At 33.4% G+C, this 19,238-nt stretch overlaps 1 protein-coding gene across 6 annotated transcripts in view; it reads right to left on the bottom strand.

Moving 5' to 3' along the window:
- Window positions 1-19,238, bottom strand: part of CACNA2D1 (calcium voltage-gated channel auxiliary subunit alpha2delta 1) — a 539,106-nt gene that overhangs the window by 17,644 nt on the left and 502,224 nt on the right. For all 6 annotated transcript variants that reach the window (XM_016190308.2, XM_016190309.2, XM_007527908.3 and 3 more), the window contains 11 exons: window positions 14,925-15,022; window positions 12,575-12,662; window positions 11,232-11,294; window positions 10,413-10,516; window positions 9,257-9,343; window positions 7,505-7,572; window positions 7,103-7,141; window positions 3,630-3,701; window positions 2,453-2,605; window positions 2,317-2,369; window positions 123-178 (listed from right to left, as the gene is read on the bottom strand). In XM_016190308.2, coding sequence (XP_016045794.1) covers window positions 123-178; window positions 2,317-2,369; window positions 2,453-2,605; window positions 3,630-3,701; window positions 7,103-7,141; window positions 7,505-7,572; window positions 9,257-9,343; window positions 10,413-10,516; window positions 11,232-11,294; window positions 12,575-12,662; window positions 14,925-15,022 — 881 coding nt within the window. The remainder of the gene's footprint in view (window positions 1-122; window positions 179-2,316; window positions 2,370-2,452; window positions 2,606-3,629; window positions 3,702-7,102; window positions 7,142-7,504; window positions 7,573-9,256; window positions 9,344-10,412; window positions 10,517-11,231; window positions 11,295-12,574; window positions 12,663-14,924; window positions 15,023-19,238) is intronic.

Below are 19,238 nucleotides of genomic sequence, written 5' to 3'. Positions count from 1 at the left end.
AGTGTGAGATGGACAATATTCCACACACATACACACAGAGTTTCTTTGAGTTTTTATACTTTTCATTTCAGAATTTTTTTTACCTGATATCATGGTAATATCAAGAGTTGAATTTGACCTACCTGCTTCAAGGAGCCGTGGGAAGGTCAAACTCAAAAGCAATTGCTGTAGAATAGACCTGAATTTGAAATATGAAGAATTATTTATAAAAAACAAATTTCCCTTATAAATTATATGAGGAAAAAACATTAGTAAATTTATATATCTGATGAACAAATATTTTTAGCTTATTTTTTAAAAATGAGACTGCTAATAAAGTTTCAGAGTATTTTTATAGGAACATGTCTGAAATTAAACAATTGCAATGTTTTTCTTCAAAAGAAGTTATGAAGTTATATATTCAGATCCATGTGAGGTCCACATATATGTAGGGGATTAGTATGAAATGAGATCACGGAAGACTAGTAACTCTAAGAAAAAACACCAATATTACAGAGCATAGGTTTCAGGTTTCACAGTCAGGATTTTCTCTTCTTTTTAGTTTGTAAGAGTCTACTGTAAGAAAATGAAAGACACAAAGAAAAAAACAAAAAAACACTATCCTACAAATCTGTGAAGTGTTTATAATATAACATATACTCTTAAATATATAATGTAACATTTATGAAATGAATAAGTACATGGTATATTTCAATTTTATAATAAAGGATGTTTTAGCTAAATATTAACATGGAGTCATGGAGCTGAGGTTAGGGGAAAAGAAGGGAAGAAGGGGTAGTGGTCATGAGGAAGCCAGACTGGTCAGATAACAGCATCAAGATAATAAGTATTTAAGCTTCATTATGAGATTTAGACAAATTTATGTCGATTAATATGTAAATGCAGTGTCACAACAGAAAGCATTGTTTTACACACTATTTTTTTTCAGAAAAATTCATATTTTATAATTCTTGTTACTTCAATAAAATGGCATAATGATTTAATTTTGACTAAGGATGATTCAAAATAAAATAAATGCTATAGACTAGCTTACATGGAGTAAATCTTGAACAACACATTAAGGCAATAAAAAAAAAAATACATAGCAAGGAGGTAAGAAAGGCAGGAGAAAGACAGTTCCCAGACATGACAGAGTTTAGTTATTTGATTGACCAGAACTAAACAATGACATATTTCATCTTCTAGACCATTCACAGCTCCTCAAATGGTTCAAATGTATTATTCTCACAGGCGGTAAAGGAAGAAGGGCTACAGGAGGTAGTGTGAAATGAGTGAAAAGAAAGAGATCTATTTTCTGTAACAATGTCACTAAAACTATGCCAGCTTTTTCAATAATAATAAAGAAGTACAAAGTTAAGTCATCATGTTTTAAATGTTATCAATGAAATAATCCAGTTTGGATATTTAAGGTAATAAATAGTAGCTTTTATATATCAGTAAATAAATACCCAATTAAAATTTATTATCTTTATTTATTCATCAGATAGAGACAGCCAGAAATTAAGATGGAAGAGGGTGATGGACAGGGAGAAAGACAGAGAGACACCCACAGCCCTGCTTCACCAGTCACAAAACTTCACCCCTGCAGGTGGGGACTGGGGGCTCGCACCTGGGGCCTTGCGCACTATAACATGTGTGCTCAACCAGGTGTGCCACCACCCAGACCCCTAAAAACATAAAATTTAAATAATTAAGTATAATATAAAGAAAAAACACAAGACATTTAAAAAATATTTATTTATTGGATAGAAATAGAAATCGAGAAGGAGGGGAAGAAGGAGAGGGAGAGGGATATCTGAAGCATTGCTTCACTGCTCAACACAAAATCTTTGAAAGGATGCATAGAAAACAGAAGAATAGTGCATAACTATAGCATCATTATTGTATGAAAAAGCAAGTGACGTTAATAGTTTTAGAATCATCATTTAAGAGAAAATTTAATGTATACTACTAATGAATGGCTCAGGAATGAAAGTAATTCTCATAGTGATTTATACTCCTGGGCCAGGTGGTGGCACACCCAGTAGGGTGCACATGTTATAGTACACAGGGATCTGAGTTCAAGCCCCCAGTTCCTTTGCAGAATGGGAAGCTTCACAAGTGGTGAAGCAGCACTGCAGGTCTCTCTCTTTCTATCTATGTCTCTCTCTTTCTCTCCCGCCCATATCCTCTCAATTTCTGTCTCTATCAATAAATAAATAAAAATCAAAATAATTAAAAGATAAATTTACACTATGAAATTTATATTTTCAGTAAATGTTTTATTATTTCACAACATATATCCTCATTACTAATAAAATTAAAAGTATGACTTACCAGGCAGCAGCAGTAGCCCACCATCCAATGTGTAATATATCTGCTATAGATGGCTATAAAAAACAGTAATGAATTATTACTATAGCTCATAGTGAAAGTCCCTTTAAGAGTAAGGGATGATTTTGTTATTACTGACCACATATGCTGAACGATGCCCTGCTCCTTGTTTTGGTGCAGCACCAGGATCACACACAGACTGGTAATCATAGGATTTGTTAAATGCATAAACTGATATATTAATCAGGTGTCTCATCAAGCTTGGGTCAATCTCTCCAAAAAATCTTCCAATCTGACACAGAAAAAGGTAACATAAGGCTTCAGGTTTAAAGCAAACATTCACACCTGCCCCAGTACAACGGAAAGAAATAATGCAAACTACTACAGTGCTCTGAAACAAAAGCAAGTAATAAGCATATTATGTGACATTCTAAAAAAAAATCTCAAGTAAAATTAGGTGTTCTCATTAATTACTTACTCTGTGCTACTGTATTTGTGAAAAGAAAGGACACAGAATAGTACTTGTCAAGGTTACAATCAAATGTTTTTTGTATGAGAAAAAATAGTATACACAAGAGAAACAGGCTGGACTAAGAAAAGAAGAATGAACTGGAGAGAATAGAATATAAATCGATAGCCTCAGCTCATCAAATTCAGGTCAGCTAGAAAAACCAATAGGACTGAGAATATTTCTGTTGTTTAAGGAAAACCTAGAAAAGCAGATTAGAAAACAAAATTTTTGACCACTGGTTTGATTAGTTTAATATCTTGTTGAAACAAATATTTCTATGAGTATGCAAATTTGGGACTAGAAATGTCATTAATTAAAAAAAATTCAAAAAAGACAGGTGTAAATTAGCTAGCACCAGCTGATATACATTTAATATGCAGAATTTAAAAAAATTTTGAGAGTTCAAAAATTTAGTTACTGTTAACAGGCTAAAATGGATTAAACTAAGCCATCATAGTTTTCAGGATTCAAGTACTTTCCATCAGACTTTATAAACTAAATTAAGCAGGAAAGGTGAATTTGAACATTTTTATTTCATGTGTAGGCTATTCAAACACTTTGAGCTCTGAGTTTTTATGGATTATGGAAACCACCATAGAATTTTCTGTCATACCAGAATAAAGTTAACTAGCAAATATAAAAGTCTGATTCAGAATGCATTTCTTAATGTTTTCTGTTATATGGGAGCACTTTAGAATGAGCAAAAGAAATGAAACAAGTAGTCAACTTTTATAGTGATTTGAGGAGTTTTACCATGTTCCTCTGGGACACGTACTTTATATATCCTACTATCTTAGCTACATACCTGATTAGTATAATCATCATGATTTGCCATTAAAAGAAATCCACCATCATCTAGAATTACACAATCCATTACCTATCAAAATAAAAATCATAATTAATAAACTTTAGAACTGCTAGGATACTGCATTAGTATTAGCCCAGTATATATATATATATATATATATATATATATATGATTATTTCATCAAAAATAGAATAAATTCAAATGACTGTATCTTATTTGATCACATAATGTCTCAGGAAATTCTGGTGAAATGCATTAAATTCACAGATTCACTATTAAGGCGTCAGGGTTTGGTATTCCACCACCAAAAGCCTGTTGAGATTATCAACTCAGTAGAGCAAATCAGAAGGAAAAAAATCAGAAACAGTTTGATACTTAAAATCATATAAATAGTCCAGGAAAAATGGTGACAAAATATAGCAATAATCCCGGAGATAAAATAATAATAATAAGTAATTATTTTATTATTTTTTTAAATTTTTATTTATAAAGGGAACACTAACAATAACCATAGGATAAGAGGGGCACAACTCCACACAGTTCCCACCACCAGAACGCCATATTCCATCTCCTCTACTGATAGCTTCCATATTCTTTACTCCTCTGGGAGTATGGACCCAGGGTCATTATAGGGTGCAGAAGGTGGAAGGTCTGGCTTCTGTAATTGCTTCCCTGCTGAACATGGGCATTGGCAGGTCGATCCATACTCCCAGCCTGCCTCTCGCTTTCCCTAGTGGGGCATGGTATTTTAAAAACATTTGACAAGAAACTTAAAAAATACATAGCTGGTATGATTGAGAGAAGCATGCAGGAAAGTGTGCCCCACCCTAAGGTTCCAGGACTGGGGGAAATAAAGGCTCTATAGCCGAAATGTGAGGTTCCTGCTGTCTTAGGTTTCAAGAAGACAATAGATAGTTATTGTTATAATCACATTGTTTGGTAATTGGGTTAACTTTGAAAAGTCCTTTTGTTAGGATTTGCTGTAAAATACTTAACATCACCATAATTTATGCTCTTTGACATTATTTGTATATATAGCTGTGCCACCGGTTCCTTCTGTTCTCCCTTGTCTAGGTTTTTGAGAGAGTCAGCATATCAAAGACTCAGCCTATGTATTAAAAAGACTCTGTGCTTTAAAAAGTTTGAGACATATAATCAATTTTTCCCCTCTCATATTCCAATGAGTACCACCTCAGCATGCTTCACTTCAGACTGTGTCCAGAAACTTCAGGTGTGGAATGACAACCCTTCAGCTTCACTACTTGGGTGAGACCTTTCCTTTCATAGTATTCTCTAATTCCATTCCAGGTGGTTCACTTCCTAACAAAGTCCCCAAACCTAGATATAGACTAGGTCCCGTGAGATAGAGCATATGTTCACACATATCCATAAACTAGGGAAAAATATATACTAGAAAGCAGAAGTACACAATAGTCTGCAGTGAGTACCCCCCAACACTTCATTTGCACTATTCCAGCCTTTAGGTCCATGACTGTTCAACAATTTGTTTGGCTTTGTATGTTAACTCTCTTTTCAGCCCCCAGGTTCCAGATGCCATCAGGATGCCAGCCAGGCTTCCCTGGACAGATGACCCCACCAATGTGTCCTGGAGCTCTGCTTCCTCAGAGACCCCCCCCCCCACTTACTAGGGAAATAGAGAGGCAGGTGGGGAGTATGGATCGACCAGTTAATGCCCATGTTCAGCAGGGAAACAATTACAGAAGCCAGACCTTCCACCTTCTGCATTCCACAATGACCTTGAGTTCATACTCCCAGAGGATAAAGAATAGGAGAGCTATCAGGGACGGGGATGAGATATGGAGATCTGGTGGTATGTTTCATATTGGTTTGCTCCCCTTCCCCCCGACTTCTGAGAGAATTGGTTTGACCCTTGCTAGTTTCGTGCCCCACTTTCTCCCCGCCCCCTATGCTAAGGATGTCCAGAGTCCCAGCAGCAGCCGCTGAAGGAGAAGGATGGGGAAGCATATGGTGTGGTGATTTGCCCGCTCATGAATAAAGATAAAACTGCAGCTTCTCGGCCCAGCCGTGTGTCCTCAAGTCTCTGTCTCTGTCTACCGCCGCGACGCTAGCCCAGCCAGCTGGAGCCCCGAACCTTAACAACAGAGTTGTACCCCTCTTATCCTATGGTTTTGTTAATGTCTTTTTTAAATAAATAAAAAAAATACATGTCTGCCACAATGCTTCCCAGACTAAACAAAAAGCATCAACATTAAGAACATTAAATAAGTATTTTATATTAAAAGTGTTTGCTTGATACTTAAAAGTGAAAAGCAAAAAGAATGGCCATTTTGGGAAAACGTATTCTATTCTGACACTACCACCCACTAACTCAAGTTCAAATAAATGAACCAATTCAGTCATTTTGGGGGAGGTATAAAATCTTAATTTAAAACATTTTCATAGTTGAAGGCATATGTATCCAATTTTCCTAATATGGAAAAAAGGTTGCTAAAACCTGGTCTATGTAAACATAGACTATGTAAAATAGATAAACTGTAGAAGTAATTTAAATTATTGACTTAAATTTTTCCAGGACTGGAATTAATACTGATATAAATTCCCTGTTGATCAATAAAATGTATAGACACTCATATGAGGACTAAATAAATGAAACGTTTTCACATATTCTCAAAATAAGTTAAACAGTATCATCCTTTACAATTTTTGAACAGAGGAAGTTTATACTCGATTTTCATTTTCTTAAACAGAAATAGAGGTAATAGAAAAACAATGTTAAATTCAGTTAATGTAGAAAGGAAATCCATAATAAATTATATAGTAATCTTTAATTCACAATTTTTGTCCTCACTGTAAATACAATGTAAAAAAACCTGACATTAAGGAAAGAAGAGGGATGCTAGCATTGATAAGTAGTAAGTATATCCAGATACTGAACCAAAAAAATACAAGAGCTACTGATTTGACTTTTTTTTAATACATTTTATTTATTTTCCCTTTTTGTTGCCCTTGTTGTTTTTCATTGTTGTTGTAGTTATTATTGTTGTTGTTATTGATGTCATCGTTGTTAGGACAGAGAGCAATGGAGAGAGGAGGGGAAGATGGAGAGGGGGAACGAAAGATAGACACCTGCAGACATGCTTCACCACCTGTGAAGCGACTCGCCTGCAGGTGGGGAGCCCAGGGCTCGAACTGGAATCCTTACTCAGGTCCTTGAGCTTCGCGCCACATGTGCTTAACCCACTGTGCTACAGCCCAACTCCCCTGATTTGACTTTTTAATAGCTTCTATAGTACAGGAATGTTTTTAAACAAATATTTCATATTTGAAGAAATGAATGTTCATTATATGGCTTTATTTATGAGCTAGTACACAATACCATCGAATTTTAGCACTTGACTTAAAAAAATCCTGCATTTTATCCATAAAGTGTCAATAAGGGTAACACAAAAAGTTTTATAGGTAAAACATATCATAAAGTGTTTTCTTACATCGCTATTTCTTTTGCAGTCACAAACTGGACCAGCACACTGAAAGACAAAAATATAATATTTCATTCAAATAGGAAATTAATTATAATAACTATTACCACGTTATACTTAAAATACTAGAGTTATTTATTTATGATTATCTGGTGTATTTTACCTAATGTATATGACAATTTATCTATATAAAAGTAAGATTAAGTACAAATTATAGATTTACAACTTAACCTTTTTATTATGGGCTGGTTAATCTGTATAATTAAAAATCAATATATATATATCTAAACTACTATTTTAAGTTATAATATTAAAATGATTTCATATTATTTATTCATTAAGTATGAAAAATCAATCTGAAATAATTGTAATTCATATGTATGACATAATAATTATTTTCAATTGTCTTACCGGATCCCTGATTGATGTTTTGGTGAAATTCTCTATCCAGGAATTTACATCAATTTTTATTCCAACAACTGAAAAATTACACAGGAAATCATACATATATTATCTAATGTAACTATGATGATTTTTACTTATATATTTTTCTCTCTTACATTTCACAAACCGTGAGCAGGCTGATCTATGTTTTGTGAAATAAAAAAAAAAGGGAAGGAATTACATCTACACATTGAAAAGATTATTCACATTAATTCAAAGTACAGACAACTGCTTTTAGTGGGTATATAATATCTACTATATGGAAATTTGTATATTTTGTACAATTGCATTAAATTTGAGTTGGATATATTGTTTAGTAGTTAAATTTTTTGATATTTCTATTAAGTAGTATGCTAGTAGCTCATAATCTATGAGAAAAACATCAAACTCACAGTTCAGTTTATGCATTATCATTTATATATTAAACTAAAAAAATGATGATGTTGAAAATGGCTTTAAAAATTTTCAAATGAACTGTTTTAATTGGCTGCCTTTACCTCCTACCCCCTTAGGTGTAGTTATTGATGGGTGGGTTGAATAGGAAAGTAAATAAATAAATGAACTGAAAGCCATTGCAGTGAGAAAGTGAACACGTGAGTGAATAAAGATATTAGTAGACGGAAAAATAATGTGTAGGTGAACCACTGATAGTAAAACTATTCTCAGAACAGAGCTAGAGAGTCTAGGCAGTAGCACACACTGGTTGAGTGTGCTTGTATGATGCTCAAAGACCTGGATTCTAGTCCTGGCAGGCAGGGGATGGAGTTTCGTGAGTGGTGAAGAAGTGTTGCAGGTATCTCTCTCCTTCCCTTCAATCTCCCCCTTTTTAAAAAACAAACAGAATCCAGAAAATATACCATCCTTCTCAATCTGGCCTAATTTGTGCCTTTTTTAAAAATTCAAATAATATTGAATCACACTATGAAAAATAATACTTTTACTTTATTGTATTTACTCATTCCAGTATTTTCCAACTCTTATCTGTGTTCAGTTTTGTGATTTAATGTGTTTGACTTTTTGATTTGTTCAATTTTGCTAAATTAGCAAGTTTTGGACAAAATATAGATATTCTACAATTTTTTATTACCAATGACAGAAACTTAGTGGTTCATATTAAAATTATTATATCTATTCATATCCTTGGCCATATAACCTTTTGTGTACTTGAAATTTAATTTAAAGAGTAAACGTCAGGGCTGGGTGGTGGCACACCTGGTTGAGTACACATGTTACAATGCACAAGGACTCGGGTTCAAGTTCAAAGTCCCCACCTGCAGGAAGAAAGCTTTGCAAGTGGTAAAGCAGTGCTGCAGGTGTCTCTCTGTCTCTAGCCCTCTCTAGCTCCTTTTTCCTCTTGATTTCTGTCTGTAGCAAATCAATGAAATATAATAAAAAATAAAAATAAAGTAAACCTACCAAAATTTTGATAAACTGACTTTTTATGTCAATAACATATGAACAGGAAAATAAATAAAGGAACAGAAGCTACTGCGGTGAGAGATGAACATTTGAGTGAATAAAGAACTTCTTTGAATTTATTAGTTCTCACTATATAGCATCAACTGTACCACAGTTTCATAGGTAACTCATTATAGTTTTGTTAAAATTTGCATATTTTTGTTTTATTTTGGTTGAGGTCTTATGGTGGCTCTTCTATAATATAAATATCAAATCAAGTTTAATTTCATAGTCATGTGTTTTTACAATTTAAATGCTTACCTGCAGGTTTTAGAAGTTTTCCTTGGATATATATTTCTACAGCTTTGCTTACCATAATGCCTGATTCATAAGCACTAGGTCCACTTTCTGAAAAACAAAAACATGGTTATAGATAAATCAATTAATATTGACTTCATTTAAATTATAGGTAGATGGCATTTTACATTTTAGCATAGATAAGTTATAGAGATCTGTGTTCTCCTTTCCCTCTATTTAAAAAACTAAACAGCATGCATGAAATTGGTTTGTATTCATTTGACTTTGGGATGTGAAGTATATGCAGCCTATGCATCCCCTTTCACAAAATAATGGATCCATGACAAGTCACTGCTTCATGATATTTGCTACAATATGAGAAGCTGGATGAAGCATCCAAGGAAACTTAACTTTAGATTGATAAAATTGTCATCGTAGTTTATAAGATATACGTCACTGACAAAACTCAGAAATTCTCATAACTTAAGTCTCACAACTAGCAAAAATGAGGTAAATAACAACTAGCATCAGAGATGTTGTGAGGTCACTCAAAAGTATTTAAAAACATGGACTATTATTAGTTTCTCTTAGTAGTGTATGTATTAATATTACACGTGTTAAACTGAAATGATAAAACAGCAATTTAGTCTACCTTAAACATATACTGAAGAATGCTTATTAATAATGTAGGTTGGAAATGAGGATCATCTAAATGTGTTTTAGGGGTTATGCATGCTTATAGATATGTTATTGCTGTATTACTGATGGCTATTCCCCATGTATGCATTTTATCTCAACAAAATAGACGTTTATTTTAAAAAGTATTTTATTTATGTATTTATTTATTGGCTAGAGACATAAATCAAGAGGGAAAGAAGTGCTAGAGAGGGAAAGAGAGACACCTGCTGCATTGCTTCACCACTTGTGAAGCTTCTCCCCTATAGGTAGAGACTGGGGGTTTGAACCTGAGTCGCTGTGTACTGTAACATCTTCCTCAACCAGGTGCACCACCACCTGGACTCAGAGTTTCTATTTTTCCAATGCCTTGTATGCTGCATATAGATAATAATGATTTTAAAGAATATTTAACATAAAATATAATAATTGTGGAAAACAGAAGTAGCCATACTTTGTTTTAAAAAATGGAATTCAGAAAGTTGAATTTCAAAGCAACACTTACTGTTAAAATTAGGAGCAGTGAAAACATAGTTATCGTTATCTAGACTCCTTTTATAGAAGCTGTCCTCATAAGTCTCTGGGTTTTCTTGCCAGTTTTCTCCGGCCCTAAGGAGGAAACCACTCATCATTTATATTCTTTGTCTACCTCATACCTACTTTCCTTTTTGTAGCTATCATTAAACACTACAGATATGTCTAAATAAATCCCAGGAATGTCTAAGGAAGTTAGTGGTAATAGATAGTGTAATTGATACTCATTAGAAAACAATATATCATCATAAAATAATATTAAAGTTCAGAAAAAGTTGACTGCTAATCTTATTCTTTCATTTACTAACCAAAAAGTTGACTGCTAATCTTATTCTTTCATTTACTAACCAAATTACTTGGCTAGAAGGCCACTCGATATTAATAGACCCTTGGTGCTTAGCTAGTTCACCTTAATATAGTTTATTTTCAAGGTTAACAGAAATAAAATCTGTTTAAGGACAGTAAAAACAATGATGTGTTATACAAAGATTGTCAAAGGATATAATCACTGTGCTCATTTCACTAGATTTGTATGTGACTGCCAATAGAAAAATATTTGTAATATTCTAAAATTTGAAATACTAGTGAAAATTAAAATATTACTAAGTTATCACATATCATTTCAAATTTATGAATTATATTAATAATGCAAGTACATAGTATAAACACATTGTTCTAATTACTCCAAACCATTATTGTAATGATGTTTATTTTCTCTGAAGAATGAAATATTTATATAGTGGACTAGTCTCTTATAATGCATTGATTTTTGCACTTGATTTAAACTTACTCTTTTGGATAAACTCTGGTAATCCCACCATCAGTCACAACAAACCGTGCTTTTACTCCCTTTCTAGAATAGAACACAGGATGTAATTTATTCACTTTATCTTTTCTTAAGTTATCACTTAGCTGCTGGTGAGACAAAGAAAAAGTGAAATCAACTCTAAAGAAGTCAAAAGTAGCCAAATATTCAAAGTCACATTTTAGTGGTTGCACTATCCAAGAGAAAAGTACATAACAGAAAAATGTTTGAGAGTTCTTGGGTGAGAGAAATAGCATAATGCTTATGCAAATGCCTGAGGCTCCAAAGTTCCAGGTTTAATCCACACACTGTCATAAAACAGAGCCGAGTAGTGCTCCAGTCTCTCTCTGTATCTGTCTGTAGTATCTCTGTCTCTTTAGAACAAAGTAAATTATATATGGTTCAAGGTGAAAAACAATGGGAAGTAAAGAAAAATTTTAAGTAGAAATTCCCTATGAATGACCACCTCATGAATGAATGAGCTTGAAATGCATGTGGACACTTTCCCTTTACCATGAAGTTAGAACTTTTAACTAACAAGTAAACTGGTAAGGATTAACTGTGTGAAAAATATGATGGGAACTGTGGATAGAGAAATGGAAAGTATTAAAAGCAGAAAAATCAGTTGTTGAGTTGGCAAATAGCTCACTGTATTTACTATAAATCATCAATCCTCCAATAAAAATATATTTAAAAAAATCAATTGCCCTAACATTCTAGAAATGGAAAATTAGACTCCTAAGTATGAGGAACAGAGGAAGACACTGTTCTTAGAATTTGATGATTTACTGGAGGTGTATAGAGGAGAGATGGCAAACGATGAGATCCAGAGTTTTTTCCACTTTCGAGGAAGGTTATATAGTAGTGCTAATTAAAAGGCAGCTGAATATTTACAAATCTTCCTTTACTACAGACACTGAAAGTCAAACACATCAACTTCACTTCATTTTTACATTATAATGTAATTCCAAAGGTTACTATTGAATTTTATGAACTCTAAGCAGAGGAGACTGGAGAAAGGGAAGAAGGCAAAACATATTTTAAAAGAATATGTGCATCTTGTAAAAAAATAAATAAAGTGTTGCAAAGCTCTACATTGCAATGCATATATACAGAACTGAGTCATGGCACATGTTAGTCTTGATGCATATATCCATAACTGAAAATGTAAGTTGTCAACAACTGCAGAATGATTTTTTTTTTAGAATTTACTATTGAAGATAAATAATATATGCCACATTGATGGGACCCACTTTCTAAAAATTTCTCAGAGAGCAGCTAAACTTAAACAGAGAATATATGTTTTTATTAATAAGAAAAATACTTACATATTTTTCTGCTTACTCCAATAATTTTGGACAAGTTCATTTGTAAAGCCTGCATCCAGTAAGACTCTATTAATCAAATCTGTATTACCTAGGGCAGAAAAAAATAGTTTCAATTATAAAACATAGTTTTAAAATAAAATAAATAAATAAACTATTAAATAAATAAAGAAATTCTCTATTCACAAAAACAAATTAGACAATGTTCTTAAGAATTTAAAAATGCATTCTTATATGGTATGCCTATATACTTGTTAAAATTTATTTTTAAATTTAATTACTAATTAATTAACTAATTAATTAATTTTAAATGGAGATAGAAATAGAGGGGAAGAGAAGATAAGGAGACAAAGAGAGACACTTGGAGCACTACTTAACTACTTGGGAAGTCATCCCACCCATACCACTTTACCCCATCCCCCACTGCTGGGGAGCAGAGATTTAAACTGGGGTCCTTGTGCATTATGACATGCATGCTACTAGGTGTGCCACCAGCTGGCCTCCATGCTTAACATTTTCATCTTGTCACATACTTTCTTTTCAGAATATGAACATAAGAATTATATTGGACAAACCATTTCCAAATGAGGAAAAATATTTTGTAAAGACAACAAAAAGATAAACAAACTATGGCAGTCAAGAAACAGTGAATAAACAGCTTTTCTATATGTTAGTATAGTGATTCAAAAATTCCTAATTTCATGAACAACTTTATACACAAAGCTATATATTATCATATATCATCCTGTTGTTTTGGACAAAGAACAGAATTATTTTTCACAGATAAGAATTATCCCAAAGCTGAGTTTTATAATCTGCTAGTATTGATGACAGGTTTCAGGTTCTTATTTCTGGAATAACTGAAGACCATTTTAGCATTTTAGCTCAAAATCATCTCAGTGGTAATAGAAGGAAAAAGTAGATGAGAACGGGAGTTAATAAATATACATTCTTGGTGCAGGTCTGATAGGAATTGGCCTATAAACCATTAACATAAAATAAACATAACTCCATGCCCTCAAATATAATAAATAATAAATAAACACACATTCTGAAATGAAAATATTTGTCTTCTTCGCTTTCTTCTGTCTTGTCAGCCCTAAACTCATGAAGTTCTGAAGTAATCTGAAAACTCTTATTTACAATAAACTTTACTCAGATCAGGAATATACGGTCTTACTCTCTTAACTGCTAGAAGAAGTAAGAGCTGAATAGGCTAAAAAACATTTTGCTTGGCTTTGATTATTTTAAGCTAATATATCTTTCATATAGGATTAATGGATCTATTTAGTGCATATTTTAGTTCCTAGAATATACTGAAATGAGGTTTATCTCTCTATTTTAATCATCACTGGAACTTCATTACTCTGTGCTGACTTTTTTAGATAGAAATAGAGAGATGGAGAGGCCAAAAGATACCATGACACTGAAGGAATCTTTCCCCTGTTCAGTGAAAGTTAGGCTCAAGCCTGGGTCATGTGCATAACATAGGTACACTCTCAAGTGAGCTATATTGTTAGCTAAAGACTTTGCCATTCTCTTATTTTTAAAAAATTTCAAAATTAGAAGGCAATTGATATTTCTTAATTATATGCTATCATTTCAGGTAAAATAAAGTAGGAAACTATTTCTAATCTGTAATCAGTGTTACAAATATTTACACTATAAGCATGAAATATATCTCTAAAATATTTAATATATTTTAATGTCTTACTGTATGAAGTTTTACACAGAGGCAGTCTTATTTTTACTTTAGCTCCAAAAAGGGGAGCTATTAAGAACAACTCTATATAGCATAAGCGTATAAGTTATGCATTAGGTAAGAACTGTTACTTTACTGATGGATTAACCACATTTTTTTCCACAAAGTAAAATTCAATGTTACTTACCTGCTTTAAAAAACTAGACCACAGATTTCAACCGTATACTACTTTTAGAGTTAGCTTTATCTTTCTGATAACATTAGAATAACTATCGATTATGTCTATTAGCTCTTCTTAAATAAACATCAAATAAAATATCAAGTCTGTAAATGATTATGTAATCACCTAAGTCTCTCCTTTTTGATTATATGGATAGCAGTAAAGGGAGAAGGGAAGGCAGGGGAGGGAAGGGGGTATGGAAGGGGAAGGAAGGCGAAGGGAGGGAGGGAAGGAGAGGAGGGGAGGGGAGGGGAGGGGAGGGGAAGGGAGGGGAGGGGAGGGGAGAGGAGAGGAGAGGAGAGGAGAGGAGAGGGGAGGGGAGGGGAGGGGAGGGGAGGGGAGGAGAGGAGAGGCGCATCAACACATTAATCAAAACTGGCCAGATTGGATATAACCATGCATGCATTAACTAAGAATAAATATATACTTACATGATGGGTTGTTTGGAGTTTTTCTATCAATAAACTCATTGAAATTTAAAAGAAATTCAGTGTTGTTTTCTGATATTTTAAGGTCATTGCAGTAATCTCTGCAAAAAAGTAACAGGTTTCAAAATTCAAATAAAAAATGGACAAGGTAATGGTAGTGAAAACTTTTTTTTTTCTTTAGTTAACTGTTAAGTTTTTGTAAAACGTTGGCTTCTCTTTACCTCTATTTCTTTATCTTTATTAAGGATCAATAATTTGGCAATAAGTAATGAGATTTACATTTAGGTTAGATTAGCATTTGGACTTTGAACAGTAGGTACTTCATTTTCTTAAGACATCATTATCATTATATAATGCATTAATTTACAGCTTTCATGTACACATTGATAAATTTAATGTAAGCCTGATGTATGACAAATACGTTTTGTTTAATATCAGCGATGAGCCATTATAACTAGAGGAATTTGATAAAATTTATATTAAGATAATGAAACCATTATGATAATATAAGAAAATAATAATTTTAAAAATACACTAGTGAAAAAGTTCGCATTGATTTACTTATATGGAAATTTCCTTAATTTCTGACTTAATAGATGTACTACTTCAATTAATAGCAAGTGTTTGTCTTAGTGTGTGAAGTATGTCTACATAATAAATGCATGCAGCTGGAAAAGGTGGTTTCAATAGTTATTTTTAACTATCTACCTTTGACAACACATTAAAGCTTAATTATTTGTAATTCCTTTGTAGTTAATTGTAACATGGGATCAGAAACAGTTACAATTAACTTTTTATATACTAAGAAATTAAGTTTTAATAAATTACCTTATACATTGAATATTTTCATCCATCCATTATTTTATAGCATCATAAGATGACTATTTGAAAAACATTACTTAAGCAAATCATCCAAATGACACATTCTATTCATTATATAATTAAAATTTTCATATTCCTTAATATCAGCACTGATCTTAACAGAGAAGTCTACAACTACTGAGGACATATTATACCACAGGAAAAGAATGTAACTTCTCAAATATTCTAACTTTTGTTAGAAAATACATACTTTATTTGATATACTATACTTAGCTGTTGTCTTACTTGTTGTCAAAGTTCGTTTGGTAGATTTTTGAGAAAGTATAAAATGCTATATCTAAATAACCTATCATAGAAGCCACAACTCCTACCTTCTGCAATCCATAAAAATATTTTGATCCATACCACCCAAGGGGGAGAAATCTTAGGGGAAGATGATGAGGGCTCTGAACTCCAAAAAGCTCATGAACTTTCATAAAGACCCCAAGATCCAGAGATGTTGAGGGCTCTGAACTCCAAAAAGGTCATGAATTTTCATAAAGACCCCAAGATCCGGAGAGAGAAAAGGAAAAAAGGAAGGACATTAGAAGTAGCAATAGGTGTGCTGTGACTTAGAAAGGAAGAGAAGGAAGACAATTGAACAAATGAGCAAATATATATTTATGTAAGTATTTCTGGAAATATTAGTCAACACATATCTGTGACCTTGGGAAAACTACTGCAGTTTCCAAAAGAGGGACTCAGGACACAGAACTCTGGTGGTGGGAATAGTGTGGAGTTCTCTCCCTGTTATCTCCTAATTTTGTAAATCAATATTAAACCACTAATAAAAATGAAAATAGCTGTAACCTTGCAGATTCTCTAAAGGGCTTCTGGAACTGATTGGGTTTGAGAGTCATTCTTTGAAAACTTTTTTTCTAAGTGTTTTAGAAATTCAGAGTAAGTGTAAGGCAACAAATAAAATGATACACTCTATCTTGTATCAAATAAATGGATACATGTTATTATATATGCAATTATGATAGCTCTGTCGGTACATAAACTAACTGGATAATAGACTATTTATTACAAAGTGCAATTAAAAAGTTAACATTTTCAGATGCCAAATCATTGCCTAAATATAAAATCTCAGAGAGTTGAAAGGAAAAGAGTGCCAAAACTTCCAAAACAAGCAAACAAAACTCTAAACTTCTTGGTTTATGGAAACTTTTTGACACAAGGCTTAGAGAGCTTATAAATTTATATCCATTCAGTTATTGACAGTATTGTTTTGCTTCTTCTTAAAATATTATTTGGTTTGGAAACAGGACTGTGGAAGTAAAAGGTCAAGACATTGAGTTAAAAATCACACAGTATTGGGGTTGGGCGGTAGTGCAGCGGGTTAAGCACACGTGGCACGAAGCGCAAAGACCAGAGTAAGGATCGTGGTTTGAGCCCCCAGATCCCCAACCTGCAGAGCAGTCGCTTCACAGGCAGTGAATCAGATCTGCAGGCTATCTATCTTTCTCTCCCCCTCTCTGTCTTTCCCTCCTCTCTCGATTTCTCTCTGTCCTATCCAACAACAGCAACAACAACAATAATAATAAACACAACAATGATGAAACAACAAGGGCAACAAAAGGGGGGGGGGAATGGTCTCCAGGACAAGCCCTGGCAATAACCCTGGAGGCAAAAAAAATAATAATAAAATGGTGAAAATATTATCACTAAAATGATTTTTAAAAGGCTTTCATCTTTATAACTTTAACAGTAATTTCTAAATTATCTTTGCTCACTTAATCCCAAAAAAAACCTTACCTAGATGTATAAAGGTAAGGAAACAAAAAAGAAAATTCAGGGGCCTGGTGGTGCACCTGGTTAAGTGCACAATTACCAGGCACAAGAACCCTGGCTCCAGTCTTTGCTCCCCACCTGCAGGGGGGAAGTTTCAGGATCAATGAAGCAGATACTGCAGGTGTTTCTTTCTCCCTCTGTATCTCCCCTACACCCTCAATTTCTTGCTGCCTATAAAATTAAAAAATAGAGAGAGAGAATTCAGAATGCAAAAAAAAAAAAAGTATCTAAAGGCACCTAATTAGCAAATGATTGAGACCACAGGTGAAGTTAAGCCTTCATCAGACCTGATTAGTGTGTTTAAGCAATTCATTGTGCTTTGAACTTTTACTTTGTAGACATTGTTTTTGTTTTTGCTGTAAATCTCCAAGTCCAAAGCAACTTTGGCCTCTGTAATAGAAAGTTTTTAGCATTGCTAGCAGTCATTTTATACAATACAATCATGCACTTAAAAAAAAAAAATCTTTGTTGGCTTAACATACTCAGTTTTAAAATAGTCTAAAGAATTTATTAATCTTCTGATGCATAATAATGTTCAAATTTGTGGAGTGTGTAAAGTAAAAAAAAAAAAAACATGAGAGAGAGGTAGGAAGAAGGAAAGAAACCATTCACAGTACCAAAGCTTCCTTCAATGCAGTAGGGGCTGCATTTGTATCTGGGTTACATACATGGCAAAGCAGTGCTGATGAAAATATGAAGGAGAAAGCACTCTTTTTCTCGGTAGGTGGGAGTATAAATTTGTCTAGCCCTAAGGAAATCAATATGGAGTTACCTCAAAATATTAAAAATTTACCCAGTAGAGCATATAAGTCACCAAGGCAAAGACAGGTTTAAGTCACCAGCCCCCACCTATGAGGGAAGCCACATGAGTGAGCAGTGCAATAGTGTTGTAAGGCTCACTCTCTTTTCTCTTTCTCTGTTTCCACCACATCCTCCTTTTCTCTCTCTCCCACTCCAACGTGTGCCCGCTACTAAAAAGAAGAAAAAAGAAAAGGGAAAAGCAAACAAAAACAAACAAACAACACTGCTTAGGTGGAGTTGTTCGTGCTCCAGGCCAACCAATAATGTTTGTTGCAAAAGAACGAAGACAAAAACAAACAAAATCAAAGACCTACCATATGATTTGAGAATTCCTCCCCTATATATTTATCCAGAGAAAGCAAATAAAATTTTTATAAGAGCTAATATAGATGCCTAAGTTCACTGGGTACTATATGTAACAATCAGGATATGGAAATAACCCAAGTACCCAAAGATGTATGAAGGGATAAAAAGATGGTCTGTATTTTCTAATTTTGCAACACTACTTCCCATTAATTTCAGTGACACAGTATATACTGTTGTACTGTACCATATACATCTCTACACTTCTTGCTGATATTTTTCTAATCACTTTAATGTCCATAACACTTCAAATGCCCACTGCATACTCACTTTTTAAGGAAATGGTACATACAAAAAAATATTTTCCTCAGAGGTAGCAAGTTTTCTTTCACTGTTGATTAACATGCACATATCCAAAGTGCATTTATACCATATAGTAGAAATTACTTAAAACCCTATGTTATGCATCTCCTCTAAAACTATTTCTTGGTCTGTGAGATGAGAGAATAACACCAATTTGCTATTGAGTTACTTTGCACAGTAAATATCATGTATGTA

The sequence above is a fragment of the Erinaceus europaeus genome, chromosome 8 (genome assembly GCF_950295315.1).
Source record: "Erinaceus europaeus chromosome 8, mEriEur2.1, whole genome shotgun sequence".
In the NCBI taxonomy this organism is placed as follows: Eukaryota; Metazoa; Chordata; class Mammalia; order Eulipotyphla; family Erinaceidae; genus Erinaceus; species Erinaceus europaeus.
This window is presented reverse-complemented; position numbering and strand designations above follow the sequence as displayed.